This window comes from Silene latifolia, unplaced genomic scaffold (assembly GCF_048544455.1).
Source record: "Silene latifolia isolate original U9 population unplaced genomic scaffold, ASM4854445v1 scaffold_20.1, whole genome shotgun sequence".
In the NCBI taxonomy this organism is placed as follows: domain Eukaryota; kingdom Viridiplantae; phylum Streptophyta; class Magnoliopsida; order Caryophyllales; family Caryophyllaceae; genus Silene; species Silene latifolia.
Window position 1 is genome coordinate 9,842,760 of NW_027413163.1, and position 16,582 is coordinate 9,859,341.

At 40.3% G+C, this 16,582-nt stretch overlaps 2 protein-coding genes across 2 annotated transcripts; one reads left to right on the top strand and one right to left on the bottom strand.

The window, feature by feature from the left end:
* The first annotated feature begins 4,729 nt into the window (after window positions 1-4,729).
* Window positions 4,730-6,725, top strand: LOC141638409 (5-amino-6-(5-phospho-D-ribitylamino)uracil phosphatase, chloroplastic-like). The gene has a single exon (XM_074447817.1). It carries the CDS (start codon window positions 5,370-5,372, stop codon window positions 6,522-6,524), a length of 1,155 nt encoding a protein of 384 aa, XP_074303918.1. The 5' UTR covers window positions 4,730-5,369; the 3' UTR covers window positions 6,525-6,725.
* A 1,347-nt stretch (window positions 6,726-8,072) lies between these two features.
* On the bottom strand, window positions 8,073-10,754 carry LOC141638350 (large ribosomal subunit protein mL102 (rPPR5)-like). The gene has a single exon (XM_074447749.1). It carries the CDS (start codon window positions 10,543-10,545, stop codon window positions 8,275-8,277), a length of 2,271 nt encoding a protein of 756 aa, XP_074303850.1. The 5' UTR covers window positions 10,546-10,754; the 3' UTR covers window positions 8,073-8,274.
* Between the last annotated feature and the right edge of the window lie 5,828 nt (window positions 10,755-16,582).

The window sequence follows — 16,582 nt, forward strand, 5'->3', positions numbered from 1 at the left end:
TTAAGAACAAAGCTTTGAAGGCTACAAGATTCTCCGATGGTGAAACTACAACAAATGTAGCTTACAAGGTCCCACATTACAAATAAATATTGCAATATAATTTTTTTAAATATTTTTAATTAATTTTTTATTCTTTTTAATGGTCAATTTCACGTAGCTTGACAAAGCTACACCTGCTTGAAAGCGGTAACATATTTTCGTACTTCAATGGTGAGCATGTAGCTTGATAATTTAGAACAATTGCAAACAAGTCCCTCAATTCAACCATTGGAGTTGCTCTAAGAACTTGATCACTAATCGTTGACGTGGAATATATAACATTATCAACCTGTTTCACGTGGACCAACTTCAAAGTTATGTGCCTTCGTAAGTTACACGGCAAATGCCTAAACGGGTTGCCTAGTCGACGACACTCGACGCTACATGGAACACAAATAAAGTTTTTTTTTTTTTTTTTTTTTTTTTTTTTTTTTTTTTGGGCCATACTAAGACAATCTTATCTTTATTAATTCAGAATACAATACTCAATCCAGGGCGTGTCACGTCATTAATTCAACCTTTTTTTTATTTTGAAAATACATGTTATGGTGGGACCCGTTAGTGTGCAATGTATTTATTTTTCTTAATTAAATTTATACAAACATGCGACAAATTCCGTCTTAGAACAAATACTATGAAATAATACATGAAATAATTTTATACATTCCGAATAAATGAAATTAATGGCATATAAGCGGAATGAATTACAAATCGGAATAAATGAAACTAATTACAAATAAATGAATTACATAATTTAAAATAATAATAATAATAATAAAATTACATAATTACGAGAAGGAATTACATTTAATTACGGGATTGAATTACATATAATGCGAATAAATTACATGTATAATTTTTAAAAACTAGATAGTACGATATATTTTTTTTTACAAAAATATCTTTTGTTATTTCCTCTTAAACCATTGCATGTGAACACGTATTTGTAATAAGTTTAAACATTAATTATGTAGATCGCTGATTTAGACCAACTAGATAAGTACAATAGAAATGCAAAAAAAAAAAAAAAAACATCCAAAAATATTAATACCGGCCCAAATATATACCCGTACAATTTTGTACGGGTTTAAAACTAGTTAGATTGAATTTCCAACATTACCTTTTTATAATTATTCACTTAATTTCTCACTAACCTCCGTTGACAGATTACTAGGTTTGGATGTGTTCACGTTCAAATCTAGGCCCGGACGTTGACCATTTATGTCCAACCTAGGTTTTCTACACCGTTGCATTTTTGTAAAACGGTCAATTTCCCTCATCTATGTTCTGTTTAGGGCGTATGACCTATCATTAGAACCGTAAGAGAAAAAACTATTACCTCCACTTGGAATTATTTCAATATTATGTCTACAACTTAAGTTATGACCGTTACATAATATCGATTCGTTTGACGTTGATTTCATTTTTAATGGATTAGTTACAGTGGCTTGATTAATAATTCGACGTTTGATTTTTTAAAAATTAATTCATTTTACGTCGATTATTTAACGTTGTTTCACTTAGTAATACATTGTTTTGAGTTTAGAAAAAAAAATGATTTGTTTTCCGTTGATTAGTTTAATATTTTTCGATTCGTGGATCAAAGCTAAGGTTCTTCAAATGTTTGTTATACGATATTAGTTTTTAGTTTCGATTTGTTTATTAAATTGTTTGTCGATAGTTTGATTGAAATGTTTGGATTAGAAGGGGCAAATTACGAAATTCATTACATATTGACGTTTTTTTGGTAAATTGTCGATGTCAAATTGCAGCTTGATATTTTCTTGCACATATTATTGATTACATCATAAATTAAAGTGACATACTTACCGATATAAATAAAACAAAAATGAAAGAAGGTTTATGAGAGCTTTTGATTGAAGACGACCTTAATTAAAATTTACTGTAATTTTTCTGAAAGTTTTAAGTCAATATGGTTTCTATTTTATCCTACATCTCTAGTTCTCTACTCAGTCCTAATGAATTGTTTTTTATTTTTATCTTAGAGTGTATCAGACAATAGTTATTGATCTATTTACATTCACTCTATTGACATCGACCTTTATGTCAATAGAAGATATAGTGATCTTGAGCTATTGATCTACTTTATGTCAAATAGAGTGACGTAAAATAGATCAATAATTTATTGTTTCGTTTGAATAAAAGATCAAAATTGTTTTTTATTTTTATGTTTGTTGAAAGAAGACACGTGCAAATGGATGAAAACAAAACAATAAATTATTGTTCTACTTTACCTTACTCTATTGACATTAGAGGTAGGGATGTCAATTTCACCCGCATCCATCAAAACCCGGTCCACCCGATCCTAAAAGATGGATGAAAACCCGACTTAAATGGATGATGGATGGATGACGGATGAAACGGATGATGGATGACGGATGGGTTGGATGAAGAAATTCCACCCGCCATCCACCCGACATCCATCCATCACCCGATTTTATTACTTTTTATTTAATTTTTTTTTACATATAACACATTATTAAGATATAAAATATTTAAATTTTCATATTTGTCTACTCTCAATATAGATATTTTGTGAACTTACCCACTAGAAAGTTAAACTATATAATTATCTAACTTTATTTTTATAAAGAAAAAAAAATCATCATTTTTTTTTAACTTGAAATATATAAATACACAACACCCGTTTATCACCCGATCCACCCGTTTCATCCATGGATGATGGATGGATGGATGACGGATCATATGTTTCACGGATGACGGACGGGTTGGATGAGATTTTAAAAGGACGGATGGATGACGGATGAGGCTTCACCCGACCCGAACCCGATCCATTGACATCCCTAATTAGAGGTGATCATGGGCCGGGCCTTTCTATCCAAAACGGCCCATTTGTGTGGGTCGGGCTGGACCGGGCCAGATGCGTGGGCTTATTTGACAAGCCCAAACCCGGCCCTTATGGGCTAATTTGGGCTTTTGGGCCTAAATGGGTTTTTCGGGCCTTAAAATTTACGACTTACATTAGAAAATAATTACCATAATACCTTCAATTACTACTTTAAAACATACGTAGTTTATAAAATTGTACAAAATATGATGAAATGCTTATGAATTGCTCTCCAAAATAAAATAAAGACAAACACCCCCACTTTAGAATGCTTAATCATGCATTCGTGATATGATTTATGTTATATACACATTGTTTTATAAATCTTAAAAAATATACTTGAGTTTTTAAAAATAGGTTTTATAAAATAAAATATTCATTTATGAATAAATATGGGCCGGGCCGGGCCAAAATTTGGGCCGAGTGCTTGACCCAAACCCGGCCCAAAAATATGTTAGGCCTTTTTGGGCCAGACCACGGGCTTTTTTGGGCCAAAACAAAATGCCCAAGCCCTTCTAAAAAGCGGGCCGGGTCGGGTAGGGCCAATGGGCTTGGACAATTTGATCAGCTCTAATTGACATTGACCTTGAAACTCTAACTATTAATTTAAACTTTTAGTTGATGGTTTCTTGACATGGTCCATGTAACTAAAAAGTCACGATTTAAATCTCACCGTCCCCTATTTCTAAAGTCAATTATTAAGCATCAAATAAGGGGAAGAGATATCGACATTTGTATCCACACTTCATACCTCAATCATTAGCTTAACTTTTTGGTTGAGATAATTTCTTGACTGAAAGTTAAAAAGTGAAACAAGCTTAATTGAGTAATAAAACAGAGCTTACTAAAATCACAATAGCTAAAAGTTTGTCATGCTCTGCTCAAGCTCGAGTTCTGAAGTTTAGATCGAGCTCGAGCTCAAGCTCGAACCAATCTAATCTAACAAATTCAATGACTCGGCAAATAAGACACGCTCGTTTGTCAATTGTGGATATTTGATTGATGCACATAAAGAATGAAAGTTGGTAAAGGCATCAAAGGATATTATGTAACTTGAGGGAAAAGCAAATTAGTCATCAACTGTTACAAGCAAAACCATCTTCTAGTCTTCTAGATTTCTAGAAACATATGATTCTATACAAACTTGTGGAAAACGTATTTTTCAATAAGTTAATGATTAATGCTAGACTATTTCTTTATTGTTTTTAGGTATGTTTTGTTTTTAATATTAGTTGTATCTCAATTTTTTTTTGTTTTTATGTATTTTTTTCTCTAATATATCAATTAGGCTCAAAGTCTCGAACACAACTTTTTCATTTTGTACAATATGATAATTGGCTAATTGCACCCATCTCATCGTAAAATGTACTCCCTCTATCCCGGTTTTAATTGTCTTATTCCTATTTAGAGTGTTTTAATGAATTGTTATCCTTTGTATTTTATTTTAAAAATGAATTTAATGAGCAATTTGATCATTCACACCCATTTTATTCTAATTGTTATTTAGTAATTAACCCCTCTTTTTTTCTTGGTTTTTGTACCAAAAACAAAGGATAACAATTAACCAGAATGGAAGGAGTAACTATTACAAGTGAGGGAGCTAAGATTTGAACTCAGCCGACGAAATAGGGATGGTTTAAAGGAAACTTGAACAAAAGTTGGAAAATTACTCTTTCAAATTCGGACACCTACCGATGATTTCTATCTCAAGTTCTGAACAAAGACACGTTCATAAATAACCGGCCTATAATTGCCGGTCCAACCGCCTAAAAATCAATGACGTGATTAATAAATCCAACTACGGAGTACTCCGTATATTATAAACCACAAAAAATAATATTAATGCAACTATTTTCCAAAAAATCCACAACTTCCCGTAATCCAATAATTAATTGAATAAATTAAATTAAAAAAAATACACCTCCTTTATATACTTCCCAAATTATCTGTCTTCCTCTTTCTCAAAAACTCTATAATCTTCCTCTTTAATTGGCACCAAAAAGGGGGCTCCTTTTTCTCAGGTTCTCTCTCTCTTTCTTACTCTTTATCTATTTGTAAATATTTTTATTAATCATATTTTGGATAAACTTTGCTTCTATAATTATTATTACGGATTTTTTAAGGGCATACGGTAGAAAAACCGTTATTATTATATAGGTTTTGGATAAATAATAATTATATTATATGTATGTGGTTGGTGTAATTATTGTGGGTTTTGCTTATTGAATTCAAGAAATTGAGCTGACCCTAATTTGATTCAAAGTGATTTAGATTGATTAATCTGGTTAAAGGGTTTTCTGGGTCTTTGGTAATTTCTTTGATTAGGGTCTTAATTTATTGGAAATGCAATAAATTTTGAAGCTAGTAAAAGTTAGGGTTTTGCTTAAAATTTGGGAATTAGATTGATCTTAATAATTGGGGTTTACTAGTTTACCAAGTAGTGAATTTGGAATTGGTTAAAATGGCTGAAACTGTTGCAACTACATCTCTTATAGCTCATAGGCCGCCATATGGTGGCCGGGGTTTGAGGGATGTTGGTAAAGGGAAGAGTTTTGGTGGGTTTTGCCGGTTTCCGGTGACGGGGTTTATAGGTAGGGGGATTAAAATGGAAAGTAGCATAACAAGGAAGAGAATTGAGAGGGATTGTGTGTCAATGGGATCAATTAAAGCACTTGCAAGGGAGTTAACAAAGGAGGCTGCTTATTCGTATAAAGAAAAAGAGCGAATACCCCGAGCTTGGAATTACTACATTGAGACCGATAGTGACAGGAAACCGGGGGTGTGGCCTCCTGATAACAAGGCTGATAGCCCATCTTTGCATAACCCGTTGCTTAGACAAGAAAGGTTGGGTTGTGGGTGGCTAGGTGCTATATTTGAGTGGGAAGGGGTGATAATTGAGGATAATCCTGATCTTGAGAAGCAAGCATGGTTAGCTCTTTCGGAAGAGGAAGGGAAATCACCGCCTCCTGCTTTTGTCTTGAAAAGGGTAGAGGGGATGAAAAATGAGCAGGCAATCTCGGAAGTTCTTTGTTGGTCTAGAGATCAGGGTGAGATAAGAAGATTGGCTACTAGAAAAGAGGAGATATATCAAAGACTTCAAGGTGGAATCTACCGGTTGAGATCCGGGTCTCGGGAATTTGTGGATGTTCTTATATCGTATGAAATCCCTATGGCATTGGTTTCCACCCGGCCAAGGAAAATATTGGAGGCCGCGATTGGAACAATTGGGATTGAAGGAGTTTTTAGCGTGATTGTGGCTGCCGAGGATGTTTACAGGGGTAAACCCGATCCTGAAATGTTTGTATATGCATCTCAACTTCTAAGTTTTATTCCTGAGAGATGCATCGTGTTTGGAAACTCAAACCAAACCGTGGAAGCTGCACATGATGCTCGAATGAAGTGTGTGGCTGTGGCTAGTAAGCATCCTGTATATGAGCTGGGGGCAGCAGACCTGGTTGTCCGGCATCTTGATGAGCTGACAGTTGTTGATCTGAAGAATCTAGCAGCAGTGGAGTCACCTGAGTTTCAGTCTGGTGAACTTGAGTTAGAGATGGAGGAAGAAGTTGACGAAAATCGGTATTCGGCCCCGCCAGGAGTGGATGATATATTCTGGTAGCATATTCTCAAAATGTACAGCATGTGTACCTGTTTCTATATGTTGGTAAAGATATTGGTTTATTTTCCTTTCTGTGTAAATGTATGACAAAAAGGTTAGGAAAATAGACAGGTGGTCCACATTGGAATTACCTTATAATTACCATGTGTATGTGTATGTGAATTCTGTTCAATTTATAAGTTTGTTTTACTAGAATTTCCTTCCTAACTTCCTTTGTGCTACTCGGTAAGTCTTGCATAAGACATGGGTATCCGTCTTAAACCTTAAGGCGGGTCAAATTGTATTCTAATGGATTTGTGACTGGAAGGTGAATAACAAAGCTTTATTTTGTTGCTAAGAATGTGAATCTCAGGAAATAATTAGTGAAATTTAAGTATTTAATAAGTACTCTGTAAATATTTGATGGTCGTAGATTCGTAGTTGATTAATTAATTGGGGCTACTCGCAACAAATACGAGACATCCTCGGAACTAACCAAAAAATATGAGACATCAACAACATTGTGCTCTTCAGACCTGTCACGAACATCCTCGGCCAATCGGCCCGAATGGATGGACGAGCTAATAAACCACGGCGTATGTCCGATGTGCTAGAATTCTTCCAATTTTGTAGAGTGGACGGTTTACGGAGGCCGAGAGTAACAAGACTGACTGATATTTTGGATATCATCACTGTTGCTTAATCAACCTATTGATCATAAAGTCAATAATTGAAATGCAAACAAAGTGATTATTAAAGAACAAATGATGGATAAAAGTCATCATTGCAACCTCTGGGCCCTAACACTGGGTATGTTACTAATGTCACAAATTCTTATTGAAGACGGAGACTATCGTCACAAAATGGTGAAAGACGGATAGTGTCCTCTCACAAAACGAATGGATAGTGCAAGTGGAGGAAAATGGATCCCCACTGCGTTTTTGAGAGGACCACTATCCATCTTGAACTTAATGACGGATAGTGCGTCTTCAATGGATGATGTACTAATGTTAGTAAGTGTAATAGAGAGAAGGTTTTCGTCCTCTTATTTTTATTTTTCCCTTCTATTTTTTTGATATTCCATTTACTTTTTATCCACTTCATTTTCCAATATTTACATCCTCTTCCTCTCCTATATTTTTCTACAATAAAGTATTTGATGATTAATAAATACTCGTATAAGACTAACCTGACAATCTGACACAGAGCTAAAGTACAATATGAAGACCAGTTAAACCTTTGTCCATTACAAATCATACTGTCCTCGCTTATTTTTATCTATATTTCGTATTGAGTTCTTCAGAAATAGGCCTTATATATGAACATTTCTCAACTTCATACTTGAAGACGTGTTTGGCAAAATAGAGCCATTTTCCGGCAAATGTATCAGCTCACAGAAGAAACTGCACAAGAGCCTCTTTGAATCTTGTACACTCAAATCTTCACAGATTTTGATAAACACATTCAACAGTCCAACAAAGGTCATGTGGACAAAAGCGATACTCTAAAAACGAAATGGGAAACCTGTATGGTACCACCAGTCACCATAGAGACTAATAACTGATCGACTTTTAAGGGGAAAAAAAACATATCTTAAAGTAATGATGAGCTAAAATACAGGAGCAAAAACAGTTCCATTAATGTCTAAGCAATCATAAGGCTCAAGAATGGAAATTGTCGAAGTATCTTCTGCTAGGGTTATTTGCCAATAAAAGAAACACGAGTATGAAATGGCGAACAGGAACTTTAAAAAGAAAACTCACTCGTGACGCTACACTACAAGCTCTTGCTTGGGTTGCTTCTTCCCTTTTCTGGGGCTGATCACTTTTTCGCCCGTCATCAACCTCCCCAGGATATCAGCTTGTTTAGTGTTCCCCTCTTCATTGAGGGTCTTGATTAGACTCTCAATGTTCTTCTTCTGCTCAGTAGAACCTCCTTTACTCGAGATTTTGCACAAAATGGAGTAAGCATTGAGTGTCTTTCCAGCAGCTAACAGAGAATCCAACACCTTGTCGTAGCTCGAGAAGTCCAAGGTGAAATCCCTCTCCAAAGAAAAGTCCAAAAGTTTAAGAGCAGCTATGGTCTTCCCTTTTTGACTCAAAACTGATAAAAGATGGTCAACGTCCACACCACATCCACTTTGCATTAGTAAATCGATTCTTCCAAGCGCCTCTTCAACATGACCTCTCATGAATAGTGCTTCCAGAATGTTTGCTGCCAAGTCCATGTTATCCTTTACTCCCTTCTCCAACATAGTCTTCATCACCCGACTAGCTGTCTGAACCCGTTCATCTTTAAAGAGACCCTCCATGACCATTCTAAACAAAGCTGAATCGGGATAGTGACCATACTCAATCATGCTATCTAGCACCATTTTGGCATCAGCAGGTTCACCTTTCTCCAGGAAACTACTGACAAGTAGTCTGTAAGAATCTGCTTCAGATAATACCCCTCTTTTGATCATTATCTTCTGTATGTCAAAGGCTGCTTCTGGGTTCCCTTCCTTTGAATGCCCGCGAATTAGATTGTTAAATGCAATCGGATCCTGGACACCTTTTTTCATTAGCTGTCGCAAAAGAGTTTCAGCCTTTTCAGTCTTCCCATTATTACACAGATATTCAATGATGGCATTATACGAAGGGGGTTCCATATCTAGGGTACTTTGCGGCCTCAATATTATTTCTTTTTCCATCAATTTATCCAACAACTTGACAGCCCGATCATAGGCCTCAGTCTTGCAAAAGTTTTCAATCAATATCCCATAATGTCCAGCTTCAGTCGGAATACTCAACCTTATCATTGCCTTTAACACATCGTACGCTGCATCTAAGTTACCTAACTTGCATTGGCAATCCAACAGTTTGATGAAAATGGAGTTGTCCTTTGGAGAAGTATGTCTCTCCACCATCTCCTTCAAGACCATCTGAGCCTCAGACATCTTCATAGCATCACAAAGACCAGGTAACAGTGTCGTGTATGTGACAGCATTAGGATTAATACCAAAACCCTTCATCTCTTCAAACATCTTAAACGCCTCCTCTACCTTCCCCGATGAAACATAGCCCTTAATCATAGTCGTATAACTAATAACAGTAGGAGCAATGTTTTTACCCTTCATCTCCACAAACAACTTCTCAGCTTCTTCAATCTTGTTCAAACGATGAAACCCATTAATCAACGTATTATAAGTAACGACATCAGGCATAATCCCTCGACTCTTCATATCCTCATAAAACCTATTAGCAGTCTCCTCCTTCTTACAAAGAAAGAAACCCCACAAAAGCACATTAAACGTATGCTTAGTAGGAACAATCCCAGCCTCAATCATCTTATTATAATACCTCTTGGCCATCATATACCTCCCACGACGTAAAATCACCTTAAACAAAGCATCATAAGAATCAACACTTCTCTTAACACCCAACTCGGCCATTTCCTGAAAAATCTTAACAGATTCCTGAACAATACCATTGTTACCATAACTATCAATCAAAACAACAAACATATCCTCATCCCAGGGGACACCTTTAGCAGGCATATCCATCAAAATGCACCTAGCATGATTAAGTTTCGAAGCGCGGCCTAATATCTCAATAATCTTCATATGGGTGTCTCTAGTATGCTTAAATAAACTAGACCTCTCAACCCACCTAAAGAACTGTAACGCATGCTCGGCGTTTCGGGCCTTATCCAAAACATCCAAAACAAGAAATTCATCAAAATTAGGCACTAAATTACGTATAGAATTCTGTAAACGAGTAGTCCATGCTCTATTTGCCATCATTCTACAAATAATATCCTCTACCTTTTCAGGGTTACGACGCCTACCTCCTCGTGTAGTATGCCTCTGTTGTTGTTGTTGTTCAGATTTGTTTTCTGGGATTTGTTCGTTTCTGGAGATAGAATCAGTAGAAGGGTCATCATCAATGGAGTTTGCAGAAGAACAGAAGTGTTTGATTAGATTGATAGTTGATCGATTGTAAAACCCAGGATAAACCCTAGGTTTCAAGGGATGCGAACTTAGACGAGAAATGAGGGACATTTCGTTTTGTTAATGTTTTTCAAGGGATTCAAAGGTTAAAAACTAAGAAGGAGATGGAGATGGAAGTTAGTGCCAAAATGGTTCAGAGTTTCAGAGCTTCCATTGCTTTTCTGGGTTTTTCTTTACTTTTTGATTTGGGGATACAAGGGTTTAGATGGTGACGACGATGGTGGTTTGGGCCTAATTTTATTGGGTCGCTTGTAGATTATGACCCGATAAGGGGAGAGCGGATTCTCTGTCCCACTTGTAGTTTTTTTGTGACAGATCGTTAGAGCATCCGCAAAGGAGGGAAATAAGCTCCCCTTTTGTCTTCTCTTTCCTCAAATGAGCAACCCCATTGTTGCACCAACCTCCCCATTTGTTGGGGTTCCACTGTTTTTAGGGAAGGTCCCCAACAAAAAAGCAAGGCAATTTGTGTTACTTTTGTGGAGCTTCTCAAATTTTTGTGTGTGAATTGGGGAACCCCATTGTTGCATTGATATAGTTATGAAATGGGGAGGGCAAATGGAAAAGTTAGTGGAAAATGAGGTGGACGAATAAAAAAAGGAAAGAGAAAATATGGATAGCCTAACCTTTGCGGATGCTCTAAGGGGGCGTTTGGTTTGGGGTCAATCCATCTAATTTCTTACCCCTCACCCCCCCTAAATGTATGAGATTTAATTACCTTTGTTAACAATCGCCGAGGGATACCATGTAAAAATACTCCCTAAATTTTATTAGTTTGGGTATTTTATGGACTATTTATAAGTTTTAGGGGTACTTGTGATATTTTTAAAACCGAGGGATACCACGTAAAATAAAAAACACAAGGGCCAAAGGTACTATGTAAAAAATCTCAAAAATAAAACAGTATCAAACGGTTAAAACAAACGGATAACTTCCATGGTACCCCTGAAGTTTGCACTTTTTCCCCAAATACCTTACTTTCGTCAAAAAAACGTTTGACTAGTCATATCTCTTAGTTACGAGAATGAAAAGTCGCAATTTTTTTTTCTTAAGTAGATCATCTTTACGAGATCCCTTCAATTTGAAAAAAAAATCTTGTTTTTTTCTGACATCTTAGAACGGAGTTATGACTTGTCAAAGTTTATTTGCTCAGAAACTTTGACCGGCTTTTATTTTCGATCATATAAGTAGAAAATTAAGTTTTTTTTTTCAAAATGATTGTCTTTTCGAGATCTATAATTTTAGAGAAAGAATCGCATCTTTACGAAATCGTGATTAAGATATATGAGCAGTTAAAGCAATTTTTTATGTAAAGTAGGAGCATTTGGGGGAAAAATGCAAACTTTAGGAGTACCATGAGATCCCATAATTATAAGGGAAAATATTCGAGAGAGAGCGTTGTAAACAGAAGAGCCAAGATGAAAATTTCACTTTCGGGATTCACTCCACCGTCCTCTCCAAAGTTTAATACTCCCTCCAAAAACTACTGTTCTCCTCATTTCTCAATTATATGTGAATAGTATTTTAGTGAAATGGGAAAAACGTTAGTTTTTTAAGGGAGTAGTAAATATGACTGTTCCGGGTGTAATTCCAGAGCAAGTATTGTTACCACCCGTAGCTTGTGGAATGATGTCTTGAGTTGGATCCCTCGTCTCTATCGTTCCTCTCGGCCTCTCCTGCAACAATGAACGAACTGAGGGCTTGGCTTTGTGCCAAGCGTACTCACTCCGACGCTCAAGTCAGTAAACTTAGAGGGATAAGTTGTTACTTGGCTAAGGATGTATTGTAGAGAGATAAGGGAGATATTACCAGATGAATAGTGATTCTTAGGTTAATTTATGGATCCTTTCCTCAATGAAGGTTGAGGAGTATTTATAGACTTTTCACCTTTTGTCACGTAGTGGCCAAGTGGCCAAGTGGCTAGCAGGTGGAAAGACCGTTCTACCCTCGGCCGATGGACCAATGGCAGGCCGGCCGAGGGCCTTGGATATGAGTACGCGGATATGTGCCCATTTGGCTAGTTCGGGCCGAGACCAGTGTGACAGCCGATGAGCCGCATCGGCTAGGACTATCTAAGTCGTTGACTTTCTTTGTGGATATCTTTGACCTTGCTCAATGTGTTGACTTGGTCAGCGGTGCAGAATATGCCCCATCAATTTGCCCCCAGCGTAGTCTATGCCGTGGTATGGGCTCCGATGTATGTTGAGCGTATATTCTGCGCAAGTAATTTCTGAAACTTTTCGGTATCGGCTTCTTCTACCTCGGCCTGGTTTTGCTTAGGCCGTACCATATCCCCCCTCCACATGGATGTGTAAAGGGCATCCGATGTGGAAAAGAAAGTGACGCTGGCCGAGACTAGGGTTGGGAGTGCCGGTTGTTTTGATTGCCCCCAAGCCGGTGCTTCCTAGCTTGGTTGATCATGTGGCCGGCGGAGAGCAGATACCTAGGAATTTGTTGAGGAAGATGAATAGGCAGAGATATGAAGGGGCGTGTTGAAGACGCTTGATCACTGTTGCATTGATTGACGTTTGACTGTTGCGACGATTGACTTTCCATGGTTGCATGTTTGGCACGTGTCTGTTCTTTGATTGTTTGGCGCTTCATGGGCTGTTCTCTGATTGGTCCTTCTTCATGGGCTTTTCCCTATAAATAGGGCAGTTATTCCGTGAAATTGGCCACCAATTTCATTCTCTCCAAAATTTTCTTCTCTAAACTTTCAAGGGCTTCTTTGTCTTCTAATTTTTGAGTTGTTACTCGTGAGTGTTTTTCTTCAAGGTAAACGAGCAAATTTCCTCACTTCTTATTTTGTTAAATAATCATTACTATCATGTCTTTCGCTTGTGACGATTGGGACTAGCACTCTGCGCGGGGGTTCCCCGTCGCGTCTTGATGGGGAGGGGATACTAGATGCCATCCCGATAAGGTTTGGGGGCCCTAGGTCTCCTCCCGTAGTTGATCCACCAATTTTGGAGGAGAGGGAGGATGAGGATGATGATGCTGATGATGATGAGAGGACTCCTTCTGATGGTGAGAGGCCGTCTATCCCGGATCATGGCGAGACTCGCACGATCGTGTGTTGACCGTGTACGGACTAATAAATTCGCCATTGTTCCGGTGCGACTCTTTTCGGAGACCATTTCTCCTTCGGTGATGGGTATAAGATCGTTATCCCCGAGGAGGGTCGGGCGGTCTGTTGCCCTCCCGGGTCACATCGGCGTGTACATCGGCACCTGGAGTATGGGCTCGGTTTCCTTTGAATGAATACGTCATGGCTATCATCAAAGCTATGAACGTCGTTGTGGCCAACCGCATCCGTTGGCCATGAGGACGATAGTCGGCTTTGTGTGGCTCTGTCTCTTTAGGGGGGAGATCCCAACAGTTAACTTATTCCGCCGCCTTCATCATCTACGGCCGTCAATCGCCGGTAAAGTGGGGTGGTACAGCGTGCAGACGGAGCCAGGCTTCGTCTCCGTGTCCAAGCTTACTTCTTGTAAGGACTGGCAACGGCGATGGGTGTACGTCCAAGTGCCGGAGGACTACCCATTGCCTCGGTCCTTCCAGAGCCCTGTTTACTTGCGGTGTGAGAACCGGGAAGAATATGAGAAATGTATTTCCCGGGGTAAGGTTAAGATGGACGCTTCGATGGTCCCTCTTACTGCGGAGGAGAAACGGGCGTCGGTGTTTGATCTTTGAAAAGGGATGGCTGCCCCGACTCGGATTATCCTTCGGATGAGCCGCTTTGCTTGTCGGCCTCATACCGAAGCCCTCAATCGGGGTGAGTGGGGTCGGTGTGAGGCCCATCTTTGCCTGTCGTATTCCTGTTTTAGAGCTTTGTTTTGCTTCCTTTATGTAACTCTTGTTTGATTTCTTGCAGACCGATTTGGCCAGGATCTGTCTGAGAGGACCTTAAAGAGGTTAGGGCTTGATAAGGACGGGAAGGTTGTTCAACGGCATCCTACGGCTGACGCGCGTGATCGCAGACTGGCTCCCAAGGAGCTGATGGACAAGCAGCTGAAGGCATTGGATCCGGAGGCGGCCCAGGCACGGGTTCTCGGAGGCGTGCCGAAGAGAACAAAGAAGGCAGCGTCCAAATTGGCGGCGGCGTCAGTGCCAACCCCCTCTTCGACTCCAGTGGTCCAGAAGGATCATTTGGAGGTCATCGATATCACTGAGGGGGTGGCGACCGTTGCTAAGGACCCTTCTCCTCTGAAGAAGAGAAAAGTGCCACCGTCTGCTTCCACCGTTGCCGGGGAGAAGACTGCCCCAACCGTCCCTCCGCCTAAGAGGGTCCGGACTGGTACGGATCTAACTTGCGGTTCAGACTTAGCTGGTTCGTTGGACATTCCTGACGACCGACTCTCTGATGTGTCGATGCATGTTGACGTGGATGCTCTGTGTAAATTTTTTGTAGATCCGCCGTCGGCAGCTGTCGTTCTTACTGAGCGGCAGCTCGAGAAGCAGCCTGAGAAGACGGGTGATAGAAATGTCACCGTTGACTCCTCAGTTCAGAAGATTCCTTCCGCCGAGCTCGTGGCGGAGGGTGAGAGAATATATAAGAGGCTGGCGAAGTGGACCCGTCTAGCCGGCTCCCACATCATGGAGCAGGAAAAGGCCGTGGCCCAAGCTGCGCCGATGATCGCAAAGCTTAAGCTTGATCTGTACGCTGCAAAGGGGGAAGCCGGGAAGGCTAAGCTGGACCTATTTGCTGCCAAGAAGCGTGTGGAGGAAGCTGAGAAGCTGCTGGAGGCCGAGAGGGCCAAAGTTGAGGGCGCTGATGCCGCCACTGCCAAGATGATGGAGGAGCGGGACAGGTATAAGGGTGCTTATGACGCCGTGGTTGCCAAGAGGGAAGAGTGGAAGGACCTGTTCCATAACCAGGCGGAGGCGCTCAGGGACACGCAGGCCTCCCTTGCTCAAAAGGAGAAGGATATTGAAATGCTTCAAGATGATCTCCTCCCTAAAATGCGCCCAATTCGGGACCGGCCGAGGAGGCTACCAGGGAGGCAATCAAAAGCTCATCCCCGACGGCTCCTTCCCGTGGGATAAATTTGACCAACTTCTGGATGAGATGGCGATCTTTGCGGAAGCGCGTGGGCTGCGAAGGCGGCTCGGATAGCCGAGGCCAAGGCGCCTACGATGCAAGGGGTGAAGGAGGCCGAGAGGTCAAGGCACTTGAAAACGTCGAGCCCTCTTCTCGAGCCGGCCACCGAAGATCTTCGCTGCCATCGATGGAGGGCAAGAACGGGCATAGGGAGGCGGGCGGTCGTCACCAGACTCACCCGGCATCTCGGATAGCTTTAGCTGTTCGGGGGCCAACTATTGAGCCTTTCCTCCCTGCCATTTTTTTGGCGCTTCAAATGATATGTTTGTAATCTTTTGCTTTTCTTTCCCTTGTTTTGTCAGTAAAACTCTTGGTAGGTTGTGTTTAGGCTTATCCCTATGGGGACGGCCGTCGTCTGTACTTTCTTTGTAATTGTTTTCAATAAAATTCGTCTTATTGGCCTTCGGCTTGGCCGGGGCTTTGATCACAATCCCTCACTTGTCTTCTTGCGTCATTAATTGAGTGCCTTCGTTTTTACCTTCGGTATGACCGAGGCAGTTTGAATGCATATCCCAACTGTGTTTAACGTCTTTAGCGTGTCGACCGACGTGTTCCCGTCGCTCTCGGCTTTGGCCGAGGTAATCGGGGTTGCGGTTCGACAGCGTTCGTAACTGTGTAGGCATATTGATCGCTAGATTTGCGTCTCAACTGCACTGAGTATACGTTTATTCTAGCGCATCGACCGGCGTATCCCCGTCGCTCTCGGCTTTGGCCGAGGTAATCGGGGTTGCGGTTCGACAGCGTTCGTAACTGTGTAGGCATATTGATCGCTAGATTTGCGTCTCAACTGCACTGAGTATACGTTTCTTCTAGCGTATCGACCGGCGTATCCCCGTCGCTCTCGGTTTTGGCCGAGGTAATCGGGGTTGCGGTTCGACAGCGTTCGTAACTGTGTAGGCATATTGATCGCTAGATTTGCGTCTCAACTGCGCTGAGTATACGTTTCTTCTAGCGTATCGACCGACGTATCCCCGTCGCTCTCGGTTTTGG